The sequence below is a fragment of the Branchiostoma lanceolatum genome, chromosome 3 (genome assembly GCF_035083965.1).
Source record: "Branchiostoma lanceolatum isolate klBraLanc5 chromosome 3, klBraLanc5.hap2, whole genome shotgun sequence".
NCBI classification, from domain to species: domain Eukaryota; kingdom Metazoa; phylum Chordata; class Leptocardii; order Amphioxiformes; family Branchiostomatidae; genus Branchiostoma; species Branchiostoma lanceolatum.
In genome coordinates, this window is record NC_089724.1 from 10,828,874 (window position 1) to 10,848,089 (window position 19,216).

Below are 19,216 nucleotides of genomic sequence, written 5' to 3' on the forward strand. Positions count from 1 at the left end.
GGCACGGTAAGACTCAACGGTGGGAGCCGTCACAACCGTGCCGTATAGATACGAAAATGTCAAGTTTAGGTGCAGTTAAAAACATTCCGCCAGGTGACGCCTTATCGCCTATCAACTCTCACCCGTCGAACGTTTGAGCGGACCAATCATAACAGGCGATGAGATCACGTGACCCATCTGTCTCCTCTTCACAATCGAGAGACAGGAGACTACTGTAACATGCAACTGGTCAGCATTTCTCCTACATTTTGTATCATTTCAAAAGTTCTACAGCAAGTCAGTCAAGTACAGAGACACAATAAGGTAAGCGGGATGTCATGTTGTGTAAAGTTGTGAAAATCAAGTTTTTACGGGGACGAATTTTTGGCACATTCGTTCCTGTGGCAGAAGTTGACAGACCGGCCGGTGGCTTTTACCGCGCGGTGGTCAGTATTCGGTTATATAGACAGGCCGGACTACGACCCTAGACCACAAAGTATCTTCCTAAGATCTAAACAGCGTTTATTTTGCGGCTTTCTGTGTTATTTTAGTGTTGAGGCAGCAGTACTGTAGATGGGAACCGGCATACGTGTAGATAAGGCACGCCCCCCTCCCACGTAACCCACATGGCCTGTTGTGCAGGGCGTGGCCATATAATTTTATGTTTGCCATAAATTATTTTTGGTGTTCTCGTTTTCCTTTAATGTCTTTAATAGTGGCTTTCATCATTGCATAGGTCACTTCTATTCGACTTGTACTGTGGCGTTGTACACTTTTACTATTAAAACCAGAAAGCTTCTAAAAAGGTTACAGCAGAAATGAATTATTTTTTGTGGTGCATGTAATAAAATCCTGACGGTAAAGACTAAATTAAACATAGCATAACTTAAGTTAAGTTACCTTCCTAATATTAACTGTAAGAGATGAGAATGTGCAAAATACATCTGCACCCATTGAATGCTTGTAATCAATACACTTGATTACCTTCGCCGAGAAGGTTATGCAGAGGGCAGCGTTTGTCTGTTTGTTTGTTTGTAGTGGCACAGGATTCAACATCGTTGAATCAAATTATGCTAATAAGGGCCTCCTTTGCATAATTGATGATAAATTTGTTTTAAGACAATCAACTGGTATGATTTAAGACAATCAACTGGTATGATTTATGATTGATGAGAAACACTCCTAATACGTCAGTCATAAAGGTTAAAATCATTTGGCGAAGGTATGAGGTCGTGGAACTCTAGTTTGAAAATGAGAATATATACTCAAAGAACGGGATCGGCCGTTCGATGTTCAAATCCCCTTTGCTATCAAGTTCTGCTTTACTGCTGTTGGTTCTCTTCATCCCCACTGCAAATCTGCTTATCCCCTGACCTTCTGCTTTGCCCCCAATGGCTACTCTCCAAGCAGAGCATGGGTTTCGGCTGGTTTTTGACGTGTTTTTAGGCGTTTTTGTCGGGCTTTCTACTTTGTCATCTTTTTTTTGTCTCTCCAACCCAAGAGACAAAAAAAAGATGACAAAGTAGAAAGCCCGACATAAAAGCCTAAAAACACGTCAAAAACCAGCCGAAACCCATGCTCTGCTTGGAGAGTACCCAATGGCCCCCGTTACCCAGCGCTGCTCATATTTGAAGATGGTAACAATTTATTGATTCATTTATTTACAATAATGGTTGTGCTATGAAGTCTTAAGTAGCCAGAGCTCTGGTACACATTTTACCACCTTTCTGCCAAGTGGTGTTGTACAAATCCTTTTCGGTCTGGAGATTACCTGAAATGTGTGCGTGCCATCACAAGATGAAACTTTTGGGTAGATTTTGACGAGATAGATTTAGTTTTTAAGTAAACTCTGATTCCCATAGAGCGCCAATTGAGATTTGTCAACTTGTCAGGATCACGATGATACCTTTGATTAATGACAGCCTGATCTGACCGATAATGACTGTAGGAAATGATTTCTTTGGTGTCCTATCTAATAGTATTTTTTTCAGTTTTTGCCTCATTTCAGCGCGTCGCAAGCAGTGCATAGTCGCTTTCTTGAATTTATGAAAACCAAAACACTTTCAAGTGAGGAAGGCTTTGTGATATGTAGAAAGACACGCCACATGGAAAGGTTACCTGAAGTCAGTTCTGGCACATGTGCACCAAACCTGAAGCCAGTCCAGGCATGAGGACAGCTAGTACACGAAAAACTAGATCACTTTGGGATCAGCTCAGTCCCTAAGCAATAGACGGCCACTCACGACACACTGTGATGTCCAGACTGGGAAGGAATTATACATCGCTAAAAAAGGTGGTCCAGAATGTGTACAGGATCGAGCTCCGTCTACATAAGATTTCATGGCACAAGCGTTATTGTTACTTTCTACACAATTTTCGTGTCGACTATATATGAGAAGAGCTATCTGCAGGCTCACAGCCTCATACAATACAAGAGTCACACTAAACTGACCGTAAGATTACATAAATGTAAAAATGTCAGACCGGGCAAAGTACAACCATACTTTCATAATAAAACACAATGTGCAACAGTAGCCGGGAACTATGAAGATCAAATGGTCCTTGGGTACTTGGATTGGCAAAGACTGTGCTTATAAAAGTTATATAGGTCACAGCAAAGTATACATATGTCATGTCAAGTTAGTCATCGTAGGTCACCAAGGATAAAGGTCACACAGAATGAAGGGTGACACAAATGCGGCAATGTGTACACTGTCGCCAGGAAACCAGTAAACAAACATGATCAGATTTCTCTACCAGTTCTCTGGTTGGCTTAGCATGAAACTATGTCACGTACACTGTATGTCATACAATAGGTGGAGCTGGGAAGGAGTGGCTACTGTAATACCACACCTACATCCCTTGTTGAACTCACAATTTGTGCTTGTTTTGAAACTACCTCAGTCACAGTGGTTTTATATGGGACATTGAATTTTGATAGAAGACTTTAGGATTTACCATATACAGTCAAACCTGCCCAAGGCGACCACCCGGCGGACCGAGCAAAAACGGTCGCGATGGACAGGTGGTCGCCATGAAGAGGATTCCACTCACATGTTTCCAGGGCGAGGTTTTCAAATACAGTACGTAAATGGATGGAAAATTATGTGAATTTAGACAGCATGACCCCCACCAGGTTCAATTCTTATTGACAGAAAGATCCTACAAAAATTACATTTTCAGTTATCGTTGTAATAATTGTATACCGCTACATCGTGTACAAATTTTCGTCATAATTTTGTGTACAAAACAATGCTTGCCTCGATGGTCTCGCAGCGCCTTCCCGCATTCACACGTTACATTGAATAGTACACACACACATACACATCATCGAAGTTTTAAGGCCTAAGACAAATCCCTAGAAAACACCTGCTGGCCCCAGCCTTTTTTGGGGCGCCGACCACTGGATAAAAGGGTCAAAAAGTTTTCGATCTGACAACTAAAGATGAAAACGGAACGGTGTGATTTCGTCGCGCCGCGCCGCCAAGCTCTGTGCGACCGCATCGAAAGGTTTGAGTTAGTGCAGCAGAACGCACAGCGTCCAATAAAGGTTTGTGAGATTCATGGAAATAAGAATATTAATTTTCATCAATAACTATAGTATTCGCAAATGTTCATACACAAAAGCATCGTGTTTTAGAAAGGTCAGCGGTACGCCAAATCCGGGCCACGCCAAATCCAAGATGGCGTCGGGACCAAGGAACAACATTTCTCGCCCGATGTTTTGCCCGCCGCGATGTCATTTTTCGGCGGAATTTAGTAAGACATAGACACATTTTTGTTGAAAATGCAAGAAATAGATAATAATTTCTGTGAAATCTGACTTTTTGACGCCATGCACTACGTATTCGTTTTGAAAATTGAGTTTAAACCGAACTGAGTTTTTCGGTAAACGATAGGCACAACAACATCACAAACATTTGTCTTTACAATTTGTTTATGAAGGGGGAACGTTTAATTAAAACACTTCATGGAGGAATCGATGCTATAACATTGCTATTCCATATATTTTTGTCCTTATTTTTGTCCTTCAAAGTCTTGAAAACATTTCCGTGAAATCCGACAACAAAATGATCAGATGTCACCACTCGCTTGAACATTAGGCGGCCGCCATGGGCAGGGATTGTGCTCTGTGCGGTCCCAATTCGTGGCGGTCGCGGTCGCGTTGGACAGGAGGTCGCCTTGGGCAGGCAGCTTAATGCTTGTGCCTATGGGGAAAATTTTCGGGACCGAGAAAAAGCGGTCGCCATGGCCAGGTGGTCGCGTTGAAAAGGTGGTCGCCTAGGCAGGTTTGACTGTATGCCAACTAATTCATGCTACTGACTGACAGCAGTATTTAGACAAATGACTTGAATATCTACCTATAATCCAGTACAAGAGCCTGATGAAGAGTTTTAGTTATAGTTTATCGGTGTCAGTTGCTATCAACCTGCATAATCACCATTCTATATATAATTTATAGCACTACGTACATCTTGGAAGTCAAGAAATACCATTATCTAATTCTAAATACTGAATCTGAGTTAGCATGTCTGAATATTTGTATAGTTATGATAAGGTCACTCATGATTGAAATTGGTACATTCACCGCACAAGTCCCTAACCTTTAGGATATTTCATATGTCTACCCTCCCTTTTGTAGTCAAATTCTAGAATATTCTATTGCATTGGGCATTGCATCATTAGACACATTGTGTGAGCCCAAGGTTCACGACAGGGCCACCAGACGGAATTTGCCTTTAAGCAGTTCAAACAGGTTGGGTTACTAGGTTTTGTCTGATAATATATATGTCTGAAGAAATGTATGCATATGCCTGGTAATTTCAAAGTGATGTTGTGGTTAAATGTTGTTTGTAGTCTGGTTGTTTTCTAGCTCAGTATACAAGTGAACTGATGTCTGTGTGGTAAGTAATAATGCATGGGCTACAGCCATGGCCCCATGTAGACAGAAGGTGACCCAGAAAAAGCAGAAGCATGTCAGATATTTAGGCACCAGTTGTAGCTGTTCCTTTATGTCTTTCAATACAGCATGTTGTCTATAAAATCATACAGGACAGAAGCTTGTGACTATGAATCAGAAGTAATATGCTGGTTAGCTGCTGAGCGAGACAATCAGTAACAGCATAAATCTACAGTCACAAGTTGTCAGGCAGCTTGTAAGTAGGGTAAGGGTAAGTGGCCAACCTCAGAGGACAAAGCATAGTGCTTTTTTTGTTAACTAGAAGTGCAATACATGGCTCTGCCACGACTCGCATAATTAGCCAAGCACACTAGGTCACCGACCCCTACTCTTCTCGATAAATGTGTTGGCTTTTAAGTACATATTTGTATATGCTATAGACAATATGTTGCTTATGGATGTTTGATCCTACTAAAACTAAAAGCATTCCCCGAGGAGTGTGTTGCTTTGACAAAACATATATCATAGCACCTGTTCCATATGTTTGTCAAAAAATAGGATAGCCATTTATGTCAGACTAGATTTTCAGCAATGTAGCATTTTACACTATGATGTGTTCATCAACTTGAGATAGAAACATTGTATTCAACGTGGGTAAGGCATTCCTGCTTTAAAGGCATCCAGAGCATTTTATGAGGCTTGAAACTTGAATGAAAAACTCAACTTTCTTGTCATTCCTACACATAGTAAGTTGCAATAACACTATACCATTACATATCAAAATTGAATGAGCAAAGATACGATGTCATTGTGTGGTGAGTACTGATAGAAAATCCAAGCCCTAATAGACTGATCCTGACTGTCCATCACAATTAGCGGTTTGACCAATGAGAGAGTGACTGCATGTCCGTCAAATATTTGCTTTTTTATGTTTTAAATTTGCATTTCTACGTTTTGACAGAGGTGGACGGGGCTATGGTATCTACAGTATTTACAGTAGGCGCGTTAAACTAAAAGATTACCATGTAGATTATTTTTGTGCCTTTTTGCGCACTGTTGAAAAGAAATCCGAACGCAAATGTGGAAAACAGTGGCATTAATTGTCAATTTCATAAAGATTACAGCCACTAGAATATTTCTAGTTTTCAAGCCTCATAAAACGCTCTGGTTACCTTTAAATCAATTTATTCCCATGTGTCTGTTTTTGTTCTGTAGAGAGGCTGGCCATGACAAGATGACATCAGTGTCCTTCCCAACATCATAAATCATTCGTCACACCAGAGCCACCTGTAAGGACACCTGTTACAACACCTGTTACAACACCTGTTACTACACCTGTCAGGACACCTGTCGACAAAAGGAAACTTGAACTTGCCGACAATCGTGTGCAGTAAACATAACCTTCAAAGGAATATTTTTATAAACATCTATTGATAGATATATAAATATCTAAGAAAGAGTCTATAGAATTAATGATAATTTCACTGACAAGTGAAGGAAATAGTATAATCAAATAAGACAATCAAAATGGCATCTGCTATTGCCGACTTTTACAAGGAGAAGAATGTTTTCGTAACCGGGGCAACGGGGTTCCTCGGGAAGGTCCTTGTTGAAAAGCTGCTACGTTCCTGCCCAGAGGTGGAGGGAATTTATCTGTTGATCAGGCCAAGAGGAGACCAGACTGCCCAAGAGAGGTTGGACCAGATTGTAAAGAGTAAGGTATGTCTGGTGTGAACAGGATTATGTCAAAAAGGTTATAGTTTATTTGTAGGAAATTTGTTTTTAAAAAAATTATGTTGATGAGATACTGTACTATACTTTTGCAATGTTTTAATTTTCGGGTTGACCACTCCATCGTGAATTAACACCACGGAAATGCATTTGGAATGTTTGACTACTGTAATACAGAATTGTTTAAACTGCAAATTCAACCTCCTTTTTGCTCATACCCCGAAATTACGTCACCATGAAAGTACTAGTAAATGAATTTACAGTTATGTAGTGATGTTATACTACTGTACTCTGAATTAAAAGAAAAAGCTGGAATGGTAGTAATTGTTGTAGTTTTGTAGCACACAGCTGATTTATATGTTTGATGTTTGTTTACAGCTCTTTGACAAAGTTCGCCATGAACAGCCATCCTTCCACCGCAAGCTGCACGCCGTCTCCGGAGACATGTGCGAACCCGCCTTAGGCATCAGCCAATCAGATGTAGACATGCTGGTGTCAAAGATCCACATCCTGTTCCACTCTGCAGCGACAGTTAGATTTGACGATCCCCTGAAGTAAGCTGAATACATGTCCAATCCCATACTCACTCCAACACTGCAATAGACATGCATGTTCTTCTAACCCAACTGTGATTACAAACTTCACATGTGTTCTCATTATTGTCCAAACAACCAAAATATGCCTCCTTGAAAAAATCACAAACGCATATATATCATATTTCCTTTTCTACAGTACCGGTACACCGTTATTATCTTGTGTAAATCAATATGAGGCTGGGATCAAAAGTGGTGTTTATAGAAGCTATAAACACTATATGCTACAATTTACAAATGAATGATGATCGTTGATCACCCTTTCAGACCCTCCATGCTGCTGAACGTTGTAGGGACGCAGCATGTCATCGCCTTGTGCCACAAACTCAAACACCTTCAGGTTAGACATCCTTCATTAATTACTGACTGGGACATTCTAGCTGACATAAAGTTCATCCAGTTCATAGTTTGGTTTTAGTTGTATGCGCTATTCTGAAACTTTTCTTATCAATACTGGAAACTGATTAATCTCCTAATGTGAATAAAAAACAGACTAGAAATCTTAATTCTCGTTCCTTTATTTAAGGCTTTGAGTCTACCTTATAGAGTTTGTAGTATCTAATGTCGTTAATGTTATTGCCCAGAACTGAAGTAAGTGTATTCCTACAGGCTTTTGTGCATGTGTCAACTGCCTACGCCAACTGTGACAGGAGTTACATCGAGGAGGTTATCTACCCTCCCCCTGTGCAGCCTCAGAAGCTGATTGATGCTCTGGAGTAAGTGCAGTAGAGACTGTATACGACCAGCATAGTGGAGCTAGTTTCCTTCAACTTTCAAATCATGTCTGGATCTGTATGCAGCTACTGTAAATGTAGAAACGTTCGCGGTGGTTTTTTGTTCGTGGTTTTTGCGATGAACTCTTTACCGCAAACTTAAACCACCGTGAAAAGCCATTCCATTGTGTGACTGTAGCACTACTACTGTTTCAAACGCGAACTCAAAACCACCGCGAACACTCCATTTTCTCCCTACGACGAAATTAAATCCCCACAAACATTTCTGCATTTACAGTATGCTACTCAGCTAATGTGAACTTATCTTTTGAAGGTTCCTTGAAAAAGTGTATGTTGCTCACCAATGTGGTGCTATGTTTCTGTAGATGGATGGATGACACCATGGTGACAAAGTTGACTCCAGACTTGATAGGCAAGAGACCCAACACCTACACCTTCACCAAGGCATGTGCGGAGTACATACTGACACAGGAGGCGGCTGACCTGCCTCTGGCCATCGTCAGGCCTTCTATCATTGGTGCCTCGTGGAGAGAACCTCTGGTGGTATGTATAACAATTTAAGGGTGTGATCAGTTCTTAGTATGTGTACATGATTGTATGTAATATTATGCTATCTGAGGTAAGTTAAAAATTTGTTTCTTGAATAGCTAATGTTCGATATATAAAGCGTAAAGTAGATTCTAAACTTGATTAAGATTCAGGAGAAAGCTGGCAATACGTACAACCACTACTTCATTCATTATACTACAGAGTGATCGAAGTTGATAGATGTCAAATGGTTTATACCTATTTTGGAGTATTTCAACTGTTAAAATTCTTTCCTGTCATTGATAAGTTGAAGTGTCAGTCAATAATCATATTTTGGGATTCCTGCATAGGGCTGGTGTGACAACTTCAATGGACCTAGTGGGCTTTTTGTTGCGGTAAGTAACTATCTTTTTTTAAACTTCCTACGTCGTAAGTTCATGTTCAACATCAGAAAAACAGGATTTCATAAATATGATCAGTTTGATAAGTTTTGCAACACCCAACCTATTGTATCAAAAGTCTTTTAGGAATATTGCATTGATTTGCTCTGAAATATCTTCTATATTTTCAATACTGTAGGCTGGAAAGGGCTTGCTGCGGACCATGCGGGGAGAGTACAATGCCTATGCTGACATCATACCAGTAGATTTGCCTGCTAACCTGATGATTGCTGTTGCCTGGGACATGGCCGTCTCCAGGTGTGTTTCTGACCATTTGTCAACAACAACACAAATCTATCAAACATTCTGTTTCAAAAAAGAATCTTAGAAGGAGTTTGCTGAAAGGAAAAACACCATGTAAAGCCAAATGCAGACATTTTTAACACCTTGTCAGGATAAAATGTCCCAAAGGTCTCAGGGGTCTACGTGTATTGGAGTCACCTGACTTAAAATTGTAGCGAATGTGAACAGAAAAAAGTTACTTGACCTCTGTTTGTTTAGCTCTAAAGTAAACTCTGTAATTGTGGACTCTGAAGTTGAAGTCTCATGATGTATTGTACCTGTTTTTAGGCCAGAGAACATCCCTGTGTACAACTCCACATCAGGAGGTGTCAACCCCTTTAGATGGGGAGAGATCGGTAAGTACTATCACATCTTGGTGAAGTGTTATAAAGCAAAAATGCTGGTACAGTAGAAACCAGTTAATTGCAATACGCTTTTTAGCAAAAACCGGCCAATTGCAAAGGATTGTGAAATCCCAAACCGCTTCCCATTAACACCATTGTTTATCGGACCCCGTATACGCAAAGCCTATGATCGAAAAAATCGGCTAATCGGCAAAAAATTGTCAAGTTGCAGCACATATTGAACCGAAAATATGCCAAACAAATCACCAAAAACGGCAGGAATGAGTCGACAAGTTCTCGAATAAAGATATAAGATCGCTAAAAGGAACGAACTTGTCTGTTTTGAGTCGCGAAGGACGGCGGCTTCTTGTAAAGTTTACGTTGATAGAGCGGCCTGGCAGATCGGGTGCACGTCGGCACTGCATACAGAGAGGCGCGTGTAGGTTCACAGCCGTCAAAGGCGGCAGCTTTATCAATATGCCTTCGTGTTCTTTTGTCATGTTTCTTTAAAGAACGTTTCATTTCTCAGAAAACAATTTTTTACTCAATAAAAACACGTCTCTACCTGTGTTCTCGCTCATTATTGTTGCGTTTCGACCATGCGACACGTTTGTTATCGCCATGCGTCTAAACCCGGAAGTGAATGTGCCGCTACTGACCTACCACGTTGAATGATGGGATATTGCTACCCACGCCGTCCGCCATCTTTTTTTTACCGAGAACAAATTTGTGAAATTATGCTCGTCGACTGTTGCAAAATTTCCATGTTATCTATGGACATCGTAAGCTAAAAACTCGTAAAAATGACAATCAGAAGCTTACGGTTGCATGAGTTACGATCATTTCCATGCGATAGCTAAATTTTCTGAAAATAAAGACAACAACAAGGTGATCCTTTGTCTATGTGTTGTCAACGATTTTCATGTTTACATTTTGTGTACTGTACCCAACTTTATTTTTGTTTTACTTTTGAAAATCTAAGAATATTCTACAGTGTAGTGTGTTGTGCCCAGATAGAAGTGGTTATTTCTTTGTTCCGTTCGAGTAGAGTGAGTCGATAGCTCAAATATTTACCGCATCATTCATCGAGTCGGTAGAAAACAACTGTCTATGTTGAAAAATCGTACTCTATTGTTACAATAAATGTTACAAGCTAATTTTACAAGTAAATCTACTGATCTAAATAAATTCCACCGTTATTATTGGTTAAATATGGCCGTGTTTGTATTTTTTGTGTCATTGCGTTCGTTTTACTGCCCATGCCCCACCCCCGTGGATTCAATCGGGTCAGTTTGAGCTAACACCTCATAATCGGCAAAGCCGGGTAATCGGGAAAATTGCGCTGACAAATAGGCGTTGCAAATAAACGGTTTCTACTGTACCCTACATGTGATTACTACTAGATAAGTGTTATCACTTCAGATATGAATTAGCACGGAGAGGATTGAAGTTTATAAATGTGTTAAACATACATGTAGAGTAAAATTTATTACACTAAAAATGTATTCATAACCTATAACCCTTCTGTTATTCCATGGCATTGTTATTAGATTCTTCATGTACAGGTGCTTGTACAGTGTGATGATTGTGTAATGTAAAATAAATGCATCATCATGCTGTAGCTGTAATGCTATTTTCTTCATGACTTTTTTAGTTCTCATATGTTCTGTACATTTTATGTATTGAAACTGTTATTATCCACACAGAGGGCATGCTGGTAACTTACTTCAAGAAATACCCTCTTGACAAGCCTTTCAGGAGACCCAACTGTGCATTTGTCAGTAACAGGTCAGTTGGATTGGAGTTGTTGTAGAAAATTGAAGTTGCTGTAGCCTTTATTTCTTGTCTTCTTACACAAATGTGGAAAAGATTGTACAAAACATGTGATTTTTGAAAAAGAAATCATCTTATTGCGATGATCTAAAGTTAATCTAAAGTTTTGCAGGAAAAGTTCACACTTCCTTCTTCCTCTGCTACCATTACCATCCTTACCTGTCCGCAGTACCGTCTTTCCTCAGAAGTGCTATTTTTTCTCTGTTGTAGGATTGTTTTCGATAACCTGTGCCATGTTTTCTCCAGTTTCATGTACCAGTACTGGCAGATCGTCAGCCACAAGGGACCGGCTTACCTGTATGATATCTGGCTCAGGATGATCGGACAGAAACCCAGGTCAGTATCATGTGTCTTTCCACTGTGTTGAAGCTACAAGCTCAAAGGCAGTCATTTGAATGTTCGTGACCATTAATATAAGTGTGTCCAGGTGCCACATACCACCAGTCCACATTTGTATTGCTATCAGAGAGGTCAGAGCACTTACATGCATGTTTAAGTAGACAACTTGTTTCCCTTTGTTGCAGGGTTGTGAAGATGTATAACAAGTTAGAGAGGGCCCTACAGAGCATGGACTTCTTCACATCTCACCACTGGGAGTGGAGCCATGACAACGCAGATGCACTTACAGCCAAGATGGGGGAGGAAGACAAGAAGGTACCTCACCTCGGCATTGTTACGTTGTAATCAGTCAGAAACAAGGATTCACAATCCCAAACTAGAGTTCCATGAACACATATCTTCGCCGAATAATCAGAGGATTATACCAATAGTCAAGAGACTTGAAGTTTGGTGGCTGTGTTCAGTTATTCTCGTTTAGGAGATTTTGACAAAATGTCACTGCAGATCAAGAGCAAGCTGCTAGGGGGCCCAAAGCTACAACAATTCTACTTACATCACAAGCTTCCTGACACCAAAGGATCAAGACCATAGCACGTTCAGTTCTGCTGAAGTACCAGGGTCACATACCAGGGGCCCAATACCTGCCCACATAGCCATACTCGTACCAAGTATCGTCATAATCCATCCATTCTTGAGTTATGCTGACTACAAATATCCGGGACCACAAACATCGCACACAATCACAGACGTTAACGGCGATGCTGAGACCTTGTCAGATGATGATCACTTTGAGGGGGTTTTCAAACCAGAGTGACAGTGAAAGTGAGAGTGACCAGCAGACAAAGTATCGCACTAAAGATCAGACAGACTCTCTAGTCCTGCGTACCGATGAACGTTACCTCCCTGCTCGCACAATAGGATAGTCCGTGTACTTTGCCCATCTCCTGTCTCCTGTGCACGTTGGTAACATAATTTACCGGGCTCGTTAGTCCTGACTCCTGCTGGACACAACAAACCAGTGCCTCAGAAACGCGTGTGGTAGCTGAAACATCGATTCTTTGAATGATTCCCTTAGCCATCAGATCATTGGTGGAGGAATCTCTAATTTCTTCCATGGTCACCCAAGACGTGTTGCCAAGGAAGGACAATTTCTCGGTGACGGCAGTTTTCCTCCCGGGCGGTAGGTAGCCATGATAGGGTGGGAGGAATTCCGAACTTTGACCTCGTATGAAGACTAAATTAGAAGACAAGTTCGTTGTTGCGTTCTTTAGGTGGCTGAATGAAGTAGTGTTTCCCTATCAGGTACGACGTCAGGACCATATGGTTGACGATAGTCCCTCACAGGGCCTGACCTTTCCTGTGTTTGTTGATTTAGCTCCGTCCCAGCGGGAGAGTAGTTTGGACGGTGGTAGTGAGATCACCAGAGAGCATCAATCTAATTTACACAGGCCTGCTGACAAGCAGGTGTTGTCCTTGAATATAGGTCAACAAAACGCAATCATAAACAAGCCTATTTCACCACTTAATTAGACCCTGATTACAATTTCATACGTCTATATTTGTTAATCATTACCTCAATAACCTACCTGTCCAAAGCAATGCAAATTCATCAAACCCTACCCGAGTTATTCACCTCTAAAGGTAACATCGAAAAAGCCCACTGCAGTTCTAAGCAAGCCACTAGGGGGTCTAAACTTACATCAGTTACTACCTGCCCCAAGAGCTGTACACCACTTAAAAATCATTACCATAGCACTTGCATGAAATTTGACTACAAGCTTTTGGTGGATTGATAAATTTTCCTCATTTATTATGCAAATTATCATCTTATTTGCATGACAAGTATTCAATTATGTAAAGCATCACCGAAACTATCCACATGCCATAGATTATGATAATCCGTCAATCCCTGCTGAAGTTATTCGTCTCCAAAGGTATTAACAAAAACGCCAACTGCAGTTACAAACGAGCAGCTAGGGGGCCATAATTTACACCACTCACTTGCCGTCCCAGAAGCTATATACTACCTAAAAATCATGAACCTGACGCCACCAGAAAATTTGGCCTCAAACGTTGAAGCTCCGCTGCAGTACCTCATATACCCGCTAGGAGGCCCATTATCGAACTTGACCTTCGTCTTTGACACCCCTAACTATCCACTAAATATCATGCACAACCGCCAACAGCTCCTCTAGTTATGCTGGCGACATACAAACTCTCACACACACAAAACCTGCTGCAGTACTGTAGGAAAGCGCCAGATGAACCATTTTTAAACTTGACCTCCGTTTTCACAATCTCTTCCTACCTACCAAAAATCATTGAGATTCATCAACGTTTCCGTCACTTTTTTTGCCTACATACAAACACAGAAAAATTAAAAGTCCGCTGCAGTACTGTTGGAAAACGCCAGGTAAACGATTTTTGAACTTGACCTTCCTTTGCACAACTACTACACACCTACCAAATATCATGAAGATCTATTAAAGGTTTCCCGAGTTATGCTCTTGACATACATACAGACCCACACAACATCCGGCTCAACCGAAAACATAATCTACTCCGAGTTCCTCGGCGTAGATAATTATGTCACCCCAAACAAGGGACAGCATTGTACCTTGTATTGTTTCCTAGCTAGCTACATGCTAAAAGGAAGTTGTTTTTGAGGGGGAGCATGCCAAGATTATTATAGACTAGGGGTGGGTACCGGTACCGTGTTCCGATACAAAACCGGTATTTCTTAATGGACCAGTAAAAAAAAAAGGTCCATAAAAATCAGTGGACCGGCCTATGGACCGATTAGAGAATTCCTTGTACCAGGCTACTAGCAGGCGGCCACATAACTGGTCTAAGAAAATACAAAACAGCAGATTTAATGAGTCGTTTTCGAAGAAGTTAGCTGTGAATCATATCTAGAAACACTTAAAGGATGAGTAAACAGATGGCGAGGAGAGTGTAGTTATAATTTTGAGACAAAGTGCAAACCTTAGAAATTATATCGCTCCAGACATGACGTTTGGAGACTTTTACGTGTGTCTCGCTCTCCAAAATATGATGTACTGCGACACTACTATAAACAGGTACAGGTACAGGTCCGAAACTTGCTGGCCTATGTGGCACTAGACACTACAGGGGTCTGAACAAAGGAAGGAATGAACTTCTACCAAATAGTTTGTACTGATGGTATTTCTACCACTTTGCAGATCTTCAAGTTTGACTGCCGTGGCCTCCACTGGCCTACCTATATGGAGAACTATGTGCTGGGCACCAAGAAGTATGTACTGAAGGAGGATATGGACCAGCTCCCTCTCGCAAAGGCACATCTCAACAAGTAAGCTCTACAACTAATACATTCATCAACTTCAGGCCATTTTCTTTCAACTTCAAGCTTTTTTGGCTGGAGCCAGGTGTTTCTTCACACAGCTCTTTTACGCAACTTTCAAACCCTACTTGTATATCCTCTCTTCACCATCACATTCTGTTTGTTTGATTGTATTCTGCAAGAAATGTAGAAGCCTTGCATCTCATCTGTAGACCTGATATTGCATTCTACTGAAAGGTGCAATGTAGTCTCCCCAGGCCCCTCCCTTCACATAACTGGTAAAATGGGAACATGTTGATATTTGTTAAGTACTCTGGTAGACAAAGAGAGGCCTTCTGTTGAAAAAATAATAGATTCAATGAAAGCGTTATGTGTGTATAGTTTTGTGGAGGTTAAACGGGATTTTTATTCTATACATATCCATGAGTAAGGCACTTTTTCAAACCATAATTTTCTAAACTCTCCAGGCTCCGTAACATCCGTTGGGGCTTCAACACCATTCTGATCGTGCTGTTCTGGCGTGTGCTAATTGCGCGGACGAAGATCGCCCGCAACATTTGGCACCTGGTCGTCAGCCTCTGCTTCAAGTTCCTCCAGTACTTACGCATCTCCAGCACACAGGGGCCCTAGGAAGGTTAAAGGTCACAGATTAGGGTGCACCAATGCCAACTACAACTGCCTTACATTGTTGTATTTAGAATATAAACATGATGTCACATTAAGGGACATCTTCTCTTTATTGTAGCTTTCAAGATATAGGAGAGTACTATCAAATAGGTCAAAGATGTTAAAACTTTGCCCTTGTAACCACTAACCAAAAACTTGCACAATATCATGATCGTCAGATGTTCAATCATGATTAGTAGTATTAGGGTACTCCCCAGTAGTGTATTTAGCATTATGTTCTCAGATAGCTAAAAGCAAATTGAATGGTATGTCTTTGTTGTTTTCCAGCTCTTTGTGTTGTTTGAACAAAGTGTATGTTGAAGAAAAAAATGAGATTAATTTTGATACATTTTTCGCAAGTTGCCGTAGATATACTTTTGTTTTTTTAAATTGGTGACATAGTGGTTGTAGGATTGAGTTATGGGAATAAGTTGAGATTTTTAAAAAAGGGGATAGTACATTATACTAGTAAATAGAGATGACAATCTACAGAGGCAGCCATACAATGTCAGGTTGCCAAAGAATATATGAAACACAGAATGACAATCTACAAGATATAGAAATGCACAAAGACTCTGGTGTGTTATGCCGAATGGTAGTTGATGACCACTTATCTTCACATTTATGTGGCATCCAACCCCAGCATGTAGCCTTGAGAAAATGTACTCTTATCTGTGTAAAGACCTACAAGCACAAGACTACATGATGCATGTATGAACCAGTTCACTAGGAGACGTGGAGTGTTGGATTGCTTTGATAACACCCTAATGTAGCATAAGAGCTGGTGCAAGATTTTTGTTTGAATTGTGCTTTTCTAACGAATTTTATATCTCACAACAATATAGACTAAATAAGGCCAGTGTGCAGTCGATCTCTATGCAACTCACCACACAGAAACCTACATTGTAGAGCAGTAGGATATAGATAGGAAGCCATGTATTGTACATATTATGGAGGGATGGTTTCTGACAACACACAATTACTTCACACTCGAGTAGTATCCAGTAGTTGATTATACTGCTGCGGGGCTCCCTGACGCAGGGGTGGGCAGCAGTCGGCTAGTATAGTCCCATGATACACTGGTAATTCGAATTCAACTTAATGTCATTTATTCAGTGTAGTAAACCAAGTAATTTCCAAGCAGATCTATCGGTGCCAATGACAGTATCCAAAGGGTAAAAGCAGCATTATTGGCCACCCAGCCAGCGAAGCTACTTTTGTCCTTTCGATACTGTCATTGCCACCGATAGATCCACTCGGTTAAGCCCAAGAACTTGTTCACTGTGGAATATATTGTATTGGCATCATGGGATCTCTCGTCTAACTTTCCTTTGCCAGTTTTTTAATGTCTTTCATGTTATAACTACAATGATGTCTGATTAGTCAGCTGGAACATGGTGCTGGGCACATCCTACATTTTCCCATCCAGTTATAAATTCATCCCTTGCACCTCATTTATCAGTTTTTCATTCCAAGCCATCTTCATTCCAAACACTTTTCAACCTGTTTGCAGCTCCACTTGTAGCTCAAATCTGTGCCATCAAAACCACCCTTCAAACTTCTAATATGAAAATAGGTAGGGTTTTTATATGATGACTAATGCACTCTTGACAGAGTTATATAAATCGCTTGTGCTTTGGGAATATAGGGTATATCACAGAAATGCCTGAGAATGCTAGCTGCTTTGTCTACTGGTATAATGAACTGCAATATGTCAACATTATTGCACTGAATAAATTTTCCACTTTTGCTGTATGACAGTTTCTCTTTATTGATTTTCACGGCTAAAAGATGTCATATTCTTATTGTAACTGGGATGTAATCCCCAATCAAATCTACCGATGGAAATACGGTATCCAAAGGGCCAATCGGACACTGTTTTCGTAGATATTGCGGACGTATCTCCTCCATCATGCCTTTCACGCAAAACCTACAATAAAGAGCGCCGCCGACGAAAACACCGCGGGCATGCCTCGGGTCAGTGACGAGGAAGCAAATGGACTGTCCTTACCTAGTCACGCGCAGCATGACTGGTCACGATGTGGAGATGCGGGCAGTATCCAGTGACGTACGCTGCTGTTTCTACCACAAACACCGATACACAATATACATGACGTCTCTTTCACGCATGATTTGGTGGCGTACGCCTTACCCTCGTACCAGTCTCCGAAGTGTCCGATAGGGCGAAATAACTGGGAAGTGGTAGGCTTCGGTAAAGTGCTTTGTAGCTTCTAAGGCTTCTGATATAAAGATTTGACAAATAAGACTACGAATTCGTGCAAAATAGGAATAGACGCATTGTATTCATTGTACATTTCCATCGCTGGGAAGAATCGGAGAAACGAAAACCATGTAGCATAAGCCCCATATCTCACTGGACCCGCGGCATGTTGGCGGCAAGTTGGCGCCGGCCTCGCTACGTCATAGATTGGATTTGTGTTTATACTTTATACCTTTTGATTTATAATGGGATTATCCTGCAAAACGTGCAAGTATGACTAAAAAGACAGCAAAACACACAAAGCGTAAAAAAATTGTTGTTTTTTTCGTCTATGAACTTCGTCAAGCTTGTTCAAATCGCTCGGTCGCCCACCGGGACAGGTGTTTGTTACCCCTGGTCCTTGCTCAGATCAGGTGCTTGCATTGGGATCGGGGACGTTCCGTCCAGTCGGCAACTTGAGGTACTGTCCACTGGGACTGCATCGAGGCTACAGGATATAACAGGACTTCAGAGCTACTGGGTGAACACCGCGAGAGTGCATGCAGGAGACAAATAGGGCGACCGTGTATAAGATGGAGGGATGAAACACCTGGGCCCCGCATGGCCAGCACTCAAGAGCATGGGAAAACTGGAATCAGTCATGAAAAGGGAGGGGTTCCTTCTCAGGAGTGAAGACACCCTGGTACGAGAGTTTGTCCACACCGTAGCTTTCAAAAGAGCTTGATAGCTGGTGCATCGACGAGTCTGATCTTCTGATATGCATGTATACCATTTGAGAAATACGAAATGAGCATCCACATGAAAAATAAAGATAACGGTACATGCACTAGTCATATACGTGTTATGTTCAATCAAGGAGGTTATATAGAACCTGTATAACCTCCTTGATTCAATCTACAGTTTCAACGCTCAGTGCAGGGAGAAGTGTGAAAACGAAAAACGTAGTGTATATATACTGCATTTCATTCCGTCCAGTGGTTTCTAAGAATGGTGTCCGATTCTTTCTGAACTTTGAAACCAAACGCTAAAATCTTAACCTACCAAATACAAAGCTTCGTGACAATCGGAGAGGGACCATGTGACGTCACCCTACGTCATAGCGTCGGTTCCAGGATCTACACCTGATTGGCTCACCCTTCCACTTTGCTTTGTAAATTTTAGTGAACAATAAACGGTAACTTCTAAGAAGGAGCCTTCGATGCAGTTATCTAATGCCGTAGTAGTCGTGACTGGGTATTCTTCAATGGACCCGTCTTCACTGGAGAAGTTTTGCAATCCGCTGCTATGTAACACTAGATGTAGCA

At 41.1% G+C, this 19,216-nt stretch overlaps 1 protein-coding gene across 3 annotated transcripts; it reads left to right on the top strand.

The window, feature by feature from the left end:
* The first annotated feature begins 170 nt into the window (after positions 1-170).
* LOC136430194 (fatty acyl-CoA reductase 1-like) lies at positions 171-17,446 on the top strand. 3 transcript variants are annotated; one of them, XM_066420578.1, is made up of 14 exons: positions 171-303; positions 6,095-6,598; positions 6,989-7,164; positions 7,471-7,543; positions 7,813-7,919; positions 8,303-8,480; positions 8,816-8,860; positions 9,045-9,163; positions 9,476-9,543; positions 11,238-11,319; positions 11,611-11,700; positions 11,889-12,018; positions 14,907-15,034; positions 15,493-17,446. In XM_066420578.1, exons 2-14 carry the CDS (start codon positions 6,407-6,409, stop codon positions 15,653-15,655), a joined length of 1,551 nt encoding a protein of 516 aa, XP_066276675.1. In that variant the 5' UTR covers positions 171-303; positions 6,095-6,406; the 3' UTR covers positions 15,656-17,446. The 3 variants fall into 3 exon arrangements, with proteins under 3 accessions (XP_066276675.1, XP_066276676.1, XP_066276677.1); XM_066420579.1 differs by lacking the exon at positions 171-303 and adding an exon at positions 4,656-4,735; XM_066420580.1 differs by lacking the exon at positions 171-303 and adding an exon at positions 4,786-4,883.
* Positions 17,447-19,216: the final 1,770 nt, after the last annotated feature.